The 10,844-nt window shown below is 28.6% G+C and overlaps 1 protein-coding gene across 1 annotated transcript in view; it reads right to left on the minus strand.

Annotated features, from left to right (window-relative positions):
* The window catches only part of LOC132940134 (uncharacterized), a 35,677-nt gene extending 26,714 nt beyond the window's left edge, over nucleotides 1–8,963 (minus strand). Inside the window, exon 1 of the mRNA XM_061007565.1 lies at nucleotides 8,553–8,963. Within this exon, the coding sequence (XP_060863548.1) occupies nucleotides 8,553–8,597 (45 nt within the window). The 5' untranslated portion in view covers nucleotides 8,598–8,963. The remainder of the gene's footprint in view (nucleotides 1–8,552) is intronic.
* Between the last annotated feature and the right edge of the window lie 1,881 nt (nucleotides 8,964–10,844).

A 10,844-nucleotide genomic window follows, 5' to 3' on the forward strand; every position in this document is an offset into this window, starting at 1 on the left:
GAGTGCATCTACCTTTGACTACCAAAGTAAATATTAACTATAGAATCGGTATTATATAGGAAGCCATCCTAAAAGTTTAGGATTTATTTTATAAACAAACACATGCACCATTGTAAAACTATACTATAGGTAGTAGGTATATATATTTTATTGGTCCTCTCGGAATCTGAAATACGTGAAATGTATGAAATTCAATCCTACTTAAAGATTTGATCACAATGCTATAATATTATTAGAGCTATTTACGTTTCTAAGTGTGTTTTTCGAGTGCCAATAAAATATATTATATAAATATATATATATATATATATATATATATACCAATTTTCGTATTGTAATCTGTGAGCAATAGACTGTAGACTGAGCACTATACTACGTAAATATGATCTATAATATTATATCACAAATCACAATTACATAATGTTATTTACCTATAAAATATTTCATAATATACTATTATATGATCACCTAAAAATAGATAAGTAGGTACCTACGTAAATATCTGTTAGGCCGTTTACCCGTTTAATAAAAATGTGTTGACGATAATACAAGTACACTGCAGCACTTTCAAAGTTACAGTTTTTTTATGGTCAACATTAATTGTAACACCATGCAGCTTATATAGTACACAATATTACAATATCCTAATAATATCATATGACATTAGATCATCTTTTTTCTTTTATATTTAAATTTTGTTCGATGGTTATATTTGACAAAATTAGACCATGACACCATGTTATATGGCTATTTCATTTATATACATCACCTGCGCAGTGCGCATGATGCACACTAGAACTGTGGTCTTTACGGTTAACTCATTATCAATACCTAAAAACTATAGTGAATTTAATAATAAGTAGGTAATAAGTAATAACGATAATTTGTTTCACAGTGTCATATTCCATATAAAAAAACACGCAATATAAAAATTACGGACTACAGCAGTTGGAAAACTACAGTATAATGACTGTAATGAATTTGTTATACAATGCTCATTTTCCATTACGCCGGTGATTAGTTAGCTCTATATACGCTCACTGTATAATATACAGTGTATATCAATGACTGTATATTGTGCAGTCTACACTCTACACAATATCGGCAACTGTCAGAGCTGTAAAACAATCCAATAAGTGATATATCTATAACATTTATGGATTATGATTGATTAATGATTATATATAGATACGGTTCATTACCTATACTGTCGAAAAAAACATGTATAACAGTAGATAAGATTAAAAAAGACAAACGTCAAACAAAGAGTTTGAGCAACAACACCTTGATCAGCGTTTCTCGACTCAATTTCAATTCAGCTGAGAACGACCACATATAATAATATTATATATATTATATAAGTGCAACTACACAAACGCACGAGTTAAGACATCAATTTTTTTTTCGTAGTTTGAAATAAAAAAAATCCTATATTCGATCGATCTCTATTTTAATAGATATAATATTTTTCGTCTAATACGTGATTACGTTTCACGGTGTATGACGATTATTGACGACGATAGTCACCCTTTGACAGTAAAAAAAAATGCAATTTAATCGTTATGCGCCGCGGCCCCAATCGAAATCGATCACCTACGGATGTTGGCAATTTTCAGAAATTCCGGCTGTTACATAAACTTGTCTGGACAGAATCGAACAATGTTCTGTGAAAGTCTAGATTGCTTTCTAGATTGTTTCCCAATTAAATTAGGAGTAAAACTATTTTTGAAGACACACCGCGGCGCGAGGCGGCGACGACGGCGGTCACGGGTTACGGTGTCTACTGATGATGGCTGCTACCTATATAATATCTCACCGACCGTTGTCCGAAAACATTCGATATTAAGTCATCGATCATCGCCCACAAATATATTGACAATGGTTTCCGTTTTGCATTTAAAAACCACAATAAAATTTAAATAATCACCTTCGCACGTCTCATCGCTTCAGTGCTAATACCTCATATTATAAATGCTGCTTTACTTCTCAATAATATTCTTTATAATAGTTATATGATAATATTTAGAAATAATTGCTATCAATATTGTAGTTGGTCAGTGGCCACTTATCGATGCGTAATTACACACACACTTGATGAATGTTGGATCTTGGAACTACATTTCGAGTGGGTAATCGCACTTATTGGATAATAATTAATTAACAATAAATAATGGCACGCAATGGCCCATGGTTTTCATTTGCGCGTTTCAAAACGTCATTAACTGAAGAATAGAATCCAACGTGTTAAATCTTAGTTCTCAATTTTCGAGGGTTATTAAAGGAACGTGTATAATTATAAACTATTGGCAACAGTTTAAAAAACAAATAAGTTAGGTATAGGTATGCTGATTGCTGAAGAAATATTTAGTTATTTCGTTTATATATTTTTAAGAACTTTGCCACCCAATGATAGAAACAATCAAACCATAAAAAAATATACATAACAGCGGAACAGCCGATATTCCCTCTGTACAGCCATTAAATAACACGTAGTTATAAATTGAAAATGCATGATTATATTTCATTAACTAAATATAATTTTAAATAGGTATTTACCTTCTATTTGAACGAAGGTTGATTCATTTTACATCGTTCTAACATTTACAGCATAATTTAATTTTTAATATTATGTATTGTCAATTAGGTACCCATGGCAACTGTATTTGTAGGTGTGACCCAAGATAAAACACAAATTGAAATCTAAACTAGAAAGTTGATCAAAATTTAGAATGATCAATCATATTCATCAAAACATTTAATAACGATTAAACTTTCGCTGATTTATTAGGCTTCAGTTATTTCTTTGTATATTTAAAATTCTACAATAATTCAAATTGCCTATAAACTATATAAATTATAAAATGTAAAATATACTCGTATTATATTTATTTATATGTATATAACTTATTTTAAGCGAGCACAACTCATTAAATTAATGAGTTTTTGTAGTTTTAATTGGATTATAGTTTATAAATGTACTAATTCAATAATTTATTCCTCAATAAGTTTGATGGGTACATCTATCTACGGAGTACATATTTTTTTCGAAAAAAAAATATAGGACAGTTTCGAATACTTTTTTATTATATACCAATATTATTTATTTTTAGCATAATTAATGCACATCTGATTTGTGATGAACGATAATAACATCTGAATTTAATTATTATATCAATCTGGAGTAAATCATTGACAGGTTTTACTTTATGAAAATAAAACGTTTCGTTTATAAGTGGTTTAAATTATTTATACACATTTACATAGTATATGTATTATGTATACATGGTACGTATATAATTAAATTTATAATAAACGAAAACAGATAGATTTGATCATGAAACATAATTATGTACCTATACTAAACGAAAAATAACTCAAATTGATCGTAGTGTGAAAATATTATTACTATTAGTAATATTATAATTTTTGTCGAATTCGTGTTTTACATGGGTTGTGGGGCGTGCCTATATCATTTTAATATTTTTTATTGTATATAGGTCTCTGTACTTCTAATTAAGGATTATACTTTAACATTTACATGAAAGCACAAGGAGTGAAACTGGTTGAATACTGTTCCCGCATTGTTTCAAAACTACTTTTCTTTTTGAAATGAAAAATGATTATAATAAAAAGCAGTAATAAATAATAATGTGCGAAATTCAAGAAAAACGTCTGAATTCGAGTGCGTGTATATAATATCTAAAAGGATTGTAATCTATATAATATTATAATGTTTGCAATTTGCAAAAAAGCGCTGCGGCGATAATGGTCGATATCGCTCGACGGAATGGTCGTATATCGTGTGTACACGGTACACAGAGAGACAAGATAATAAACATAATTACATGTTATTAGGATTTCTTAGTCATTTAAACCGATTGGGCCTTCTCCACATAACGGGAAATAGATTTCCTGCTGCTGCGGGAGATTGATTTGTGCACGATTGACAGTTCGGCGAGTCGGATACCTATGGTCGGCACATATATAGCTGGTATAATAATATAATATGAACACATAGTGTAAAATAATACGTATAATAATATGTAAACGAACTCGATGGACTGTAATTTATTTAAATGAGAAGTTTGTTTTCTTATAGATAAACGATATCGTACAATATATAATATTCACGCACGCACTTGGAATATATAGTGTTTTTTTTTCTGCATGAAACTATTAAAGAGGAATTATGAGAATATTTAGAAATCGATTAAAAACTGCTTCACTGACGTAGGTGGTAGGTACCACTATAATAGTATTATATTATATAGGTAGTACAGGTACGCTTTAATGATATTATAAAAATCATTGCGATAGTATCCAAACGAAATGTCCTGCACGTTATTTGATCGCGCCGTTAATAATAATAATAGTAATACGATTTATTATCGTAATTATTTCGTCGATAAAAAGAGAGAATAATCGCAAATCACGATTGGCGCCGGAAGGATTTAAGGGAAAAAACGCAAGCACGCGTCTTTTGTACAATCGCACACACAATCCACGTGCTGAATTAAAAGTAATAATAACAACAATAATAATAATAATAATAGTTCCAACAATCAACGACCCATCCACTAAAAAAGAAAATATTTATCACGTTTCACCTGATTATTGTGACGACGATGCGGATTTAAAAACACTCGTTAGTGGTACTTTTTTTTAGTAATTGTTGTATAGTATAATAATAATAATATATAGCACTGGGTATACAAATGCTGAGTGTAAGTAATAATAATAATAAGTTTAGTTAGGCCGGGAATAGGACGCGTAGTACCCACGGAACTACGTTTCGATTGTGTATCCGATCTTGTAGGTAGGTACAGTATAGTCAGTAAAGGAAACGATTAGGAACAAGACGTGAACAACGATCAAGACTCGAAAGGGTTCATTGTTGTGTACGACTTATAATTCTCATCGAAAATATTGTATATTATGTTTGTTTATAGTAATCCTTTTTAAGCTTTACATTTTTTTTTTATTTTTACAAGTCAAAGTAAATGCAAACAGTGGAGAAAGGCGTTGGTCTCTGTGCAATGGCAATTGCTCAATACCTACGAAGTTTGATTTGAACCATCAATAGTTAGTTTGTCCGTCAAAAAAATTCTAAAACGAGATAAGTTGAACGTAATCATTTACATGCTCGGGTTCGCTAATAGTTTATACAAGTACCTATATCTTGTTAGGTACTCGTACTAGCTACATTATAATTTATAAACAGCATCGACGTTTTAACATACCACATAATATTGTGAATTGATAATGTATTCACACCTATATGCATATTATATTAGAATGGCGTGTAATGCATTTTCAGCAATCGTCCACTGATTAAACTGCCTTCATTTTAAAATAAAAACATATTATTTAATATTAATTATTGTTTAACAAAATATCTTCAATGGAACATAGATTTAGAAGATTAATCTTAGTCCTAATTAGAACTGTAGCAATTCAAAACTGAACATTTCAACTGTTGTTTGAATAAACTGATCAACATAATATATCTGGATAAGTGTGTTATGTTTTCACCGAGTGTTTTAAATTTATTTACTAATTATATTTAATATTTGTTCATGTTTAAACTTTATAGAGGAATATATAAATATTTTTGAAAATAAATTATAGTTTGAATAATATTTACTTAGGAGGTTTATGCAAATATGATGTTACATAATTAAGATAGAATATTTTACACAATCTTCTGATTTTTGCTCAAAAAAATTACTTAAATTTCAAACTATATATTTACAGAGCATTAAAATAACTTGGAATTTATAACAACACAAAAAATATAGGTAAAAACGTTTAATAACTTTTTAAGAATAATAATATAAATACCTGATTTTGACCAATCCTTTTAAAATAACGACTAGGTAATAAATTTAATGTTTGATTGTCGGATGACCAAAATAATATTCACATATAGCAACGTATGTATAGTATGTACCACCTATATATAATTTATTTTTATATATTATTATACATGTGTGTACATTATTATAAACGAAAACAAATCAAAATGTCTACAGGTTAATAGACTTTAACGACTGGTTCATTTTACGACTAATGTTGTGCCTATTGTACAGCGCCGTTTTTATTTTTATTTTCCATTTTACGATATGCATTGCATTTTTGGGAACCGTTTAGTATCTGACAGCCGCATAGGATGTACGGTTGGATGATATCCGGCAGAAATTGTTCGATCCGACCGCAGGCTGTCTCGGACATTGGAAAGCATTATTATTTTTGTATACGGTGAAATTAAAAGCAAAACACAGAAAAATGTGAAAAATAACTCCCGCAGATCGATTATCGGATTTTTCACGGTAGCTAACTCGATTTTAAGATGGATGAAATTGATAAATTATTTCTATCGGACGCTAACTATTTAAATGGATTAAACTCCCGGAAAGTATTAACTTAGAGCCATTTATCATATTATTATTTACCATTTTACAAATTCATTTATACTATTGTACCTACATTTGTACTCTCAAGTTACAAAATTATAAAATGTATTCTATATATTATATTAAATTATAACATACGTTCTTGGAATGGATATTTGGATGTCCACATTCAATGATATTGACGTAAGCATAATATAAGAGAAGATAGTTTCTATATGAATTATAATACTACTATATTATTATTTATTATACTACCAATAGACATTGTTCGGACTTATGAGATAAATAGTTACAAGATATCTAAACGTTCATCTTAGATAATTATTTTACTAATCCAAATAAATTCATCTAGATACATTGCTTATTGATAAAAATCGCGAAATTGTACAAACACATTTTAAATATTTATACAGATTCTCAAACCAAGTTTATGGTTTATAATTAATGTAATAATTTTTATTTATATCATTATTATTATTATGTTCCTAGTGCACAACTAAAATATTCTTAAATTTAAAACCCATTTAAAAAAAAATTGTATCTTTTTTTATCTAGATAAAAAAGTATTTATCTTTATCTAGATAAATATGAGTTAAGTTATATTTTATATCTATCTAGATACATTTGAGTTGCATTATCATTATCTTTATCTAGATAAAAAAATACTTTTCTAATCCGAACACTGCCAATAGATCTAATAATATTAAGTATTGTTTTAAATTCTCTTCGAGTTATAAAAAAATATTGGGTTTATTTCGTTTGAAATCGAAATCATACATACCTATAGTACCTACTTAAATTTTTACTTAAGATTATAACAAAAATAATTAAATTCATAAGTTATTATTATATCTCAGAATTCAAAAATAATTTTAGAAATTTAACAATAAATGTAAAGAAAAAAAGTCATTATTTGCAACAATTTCTTAATTGTTGATGAGGCATATACACTCAAATTTGTTATAACTTATAAAACATTCATATCTTAGTGTTCACTAGTAGTTACGTTTGTTTCTCTTATTTGTGTTTCAATTTCCCTATAAACTAAAAAAGGATTCAGAATACGTGGATAAATATTATATTAATCTTAAATAATAAAAATAAAGTCAGGAAATTAATAAATACCAATAATAACTTGTATCGCGTTGTAAGTAATTAGTAAGAACTAAGAAATAAATATTTTTACAAAATCGAAACAATTATTATATTAATATAATATTATATGGCCATAATAAAAATCGTAAAGTTAGGTAGTATAAATATTCTGATTTTATATTTTTATGAGTATAAATAAGTCAAAATCTTTATTTTATGCATTTACCAATAATTATAATTTTAAAATTGTTTTAGTATCTAGTTGTTTAAAATAACGATTCGTTTTCAGTGCAGAGCAACAGTAACACGGTGGGGAAATGAGGACAACTATAGAAAAATACGTCGTTTGATCGTTCTTATCGTATATACATTCACTCTACTAAAAAAATTATTTCTTCAATTTTATAAACGAAATAAAAAAATTGCTTTATCTTTATAATGTTAAAAATCTTATCATTTTTATTCCACGAATACATCATGAAAACAAAATCCCAAAAATCTATGAAAATAATTGTATTTAAATGTACATATTTAAATATTTTGAAGGACGCCCCTATATCATACGCATAAACTTATACCTTTTAAAAATAATTTTAAAATGTCAACTATTATAACATTTTTCTTTATATAAGCAAAATACACAAAAACTGAAATTGTATCAATTTACACAGACAAAGTACAAGTATATTGAAAATAATTTTTTAAAAATCGGAATTTACAAATAAAAAGGTTCATGACTTTATTAAAAAAAATGTATTAAGTATGACATCATTATAGCAATGTATTTAATATATTAATACTAATTATTAGCACTTTTTATATGCCGGACGATGTAGACTTGTTTTTTTTTTAAAACTATATAGTTGCAGGACTACTTGGGCTAAAACTTTGGCTTCAAAAATGACAATGAACATTTAAACATAAAGCCTATTAATATGATAAATATGGTATTATATAAAATACCTGCAGCAGGCAGTACAGATTGAAATGTTTTATCAATTTTTTCTTATATTTTGTGGAATAAAATGTATAATGTTAACTCACCACAAAGCTCATTATTTGCTGAAGTTTGGATACATTCACAATCATAGCGTCACGTGCGCACGCGCTGGGTAGGTATCTATACTTTTAAATATATAATATGTTTTTCTGCTTATTCTTTGTTGTTTACTAACACTCGTAGCGTAATCAACGGGCAAATACTCGTGTATTAAACTTTAATAAATTTGTTTATTAAGATTATTTTTATATAAGAAATACGGATAAACGAACAAATAAAAATTATTACAACAGTCGAACCGAAAACAAACTAAACTGACAACATGTTTAAACGTGGCTAATAATAATACTTATACGTTTATGGAAACCGATCGACAGAGTCCAGAATTCAGCAGCGGTCATGGTTGGGCAGCGGACCCGCCGAGTGCGTGAATGGACACCTCGTGGACCGCGGAGACTGCGTCGGGATATAGGTAACAACTGCGGCGGCGGTGGTGGAGGTGACGGTGGTGGTGGTGGATCTAGGTGCTTCGAATCTTATGCCAACACTCCTATCTATTTACAGTATAAACATACCGATATGAATTAGCCCACTTTTAAACGTATACCTATTGTTCATTTCATCAGCAAACATAAATGGCCACTGATACATATTATTATGACATGTTATTATTATATGTGTGTATCTGGGTTCACGTATTTTATTATAATATTACCTATACAAATTATAGATATACCTGTTTAATGTATTTATGTTTGTAATAGGCATATAGGTACTATTTGTATATACCTGAGGATCCTTACACAGTACAAAGTGATGATATAGAAGTCACCCAAGCGCGTGATGTTAAATAATTATAAATATTATTTATTGCTGTTATATGAATATCGGGGCTTATTGTGTGAAAGGGAAATACACTTTTATTTTGTAGTTTTCAATAGGGCCGTTGTTTGGTTGGCGTTTAGAATAATACAACAACAAAACATGTAGGTACGGTACAATACGCCACGCGCGTCACTACGCTCGCTCTCACACTTTGAACTCATAAATGTATAATAGCTTTTAGATTTTAGATGACTACAAACTTAGTTTATTTAAAACATATGTAAGACATGTGTTGTTTTAAGTTTCTGAAGAAAGTGAGGCTTTTACTAGTTGTACAAATTATGTTTATTATTTTATATATTATCTTTATCTATTAAGAGAATGTCAGCGCAATATTTGTTTCTCTCTCAGACCCACACACAATATAGATAAAACGCAGTCACATAAAATAGTTTTTTTTTTGATTTTTGAGTAATCTTAAAATTAAATAACCAATTACAAAAATGATAGAGGATAACATTTTTTTAGGGCTTGATATGTCTGTTTTATATTTTATTATTATTTGACTTTATATTGGACTTAAGAAATAACAAAAAATTTGTAAATTTAAATGGATATTAAATTGTTTTGAGACAATAATTATACAAATCGATATGTTTATCCTCAAAAATATTATTCTCTATAATTTTTCTTATAGGTAATTTTACTCTAAGATTACAAAAATATAAAAAAATTATTTTGCGTGAATGCGTTTTGTCTATATTCTACGTGAGCCAGAGAGAGAAAACTAATAGTGCGTAGACAATCTGATATCCCCTTGGCACTTATTTTGGAGAGGTGATAGTGACATAATAATATTTATTATTTTATTTAATTATAATAAGTTTCTGACAGATTTATATATTAAAACACCCTGAAAGATCGGAACTCAAGAGTGGCTGGGTTGATTTTGTCTTAGGTGATTTGATACGATAGCCGCGATCTTCCTCACACTTGACGGGCAGCAAATTATACAGAAGTTTGAAGTGTGCCCGTAGACGTACATCGTATGACGCTGAGTTAGACCACACTTGGTTCCATATATTAGTATATCATAAAATAATACATTATTGATTATTAAGTACAATAATGATGATAGGTTGAATATTTATTTATTATCATATTTAGCTCCAAGGTATACGAAAAAAATTTGTAACTGATGATCGTTAATTTTTCGTTCACAAGTTCGCAACGTGTCAAATTCGGTATAATTCTGATAGAAATATCGATGGTGAGAACTGAGAGTTGTATGTTTATGGTGTCTGTGTCTTCTGTGTAGCACGTCTTAAATTTGTATTATATCCAACTGTAATTTCTGAATTTGATAATAATTTCTAATTGTATTGAATGCAAATCAAAACTCCTCGATAATATATTATTTGTGTAATTACAGTTCGAATTATATCATTTTTATGGTAAAAATACTAATTGCTCCTCTAAATTTTCCTGAATGTGAGGCTTTCTATAATTGG

The sequence above is a fragment of the Metopolophium dirhodum genome, chromosome 3 (assembly GCF_019925205.1).
Source record: "Metopolophium dirhodum isolate CAU chromosome 3, ASM1992520v1, whole genome shotgun sequence".
In the NCBI taxonomy this organism is placed as follows: domain Eukaryota; kingdom Metazoa; phylum Arthropoda; class Insecta; order Hemiptera; family Aphididae; genus Metopolophium; species Metopolophium dirhodum.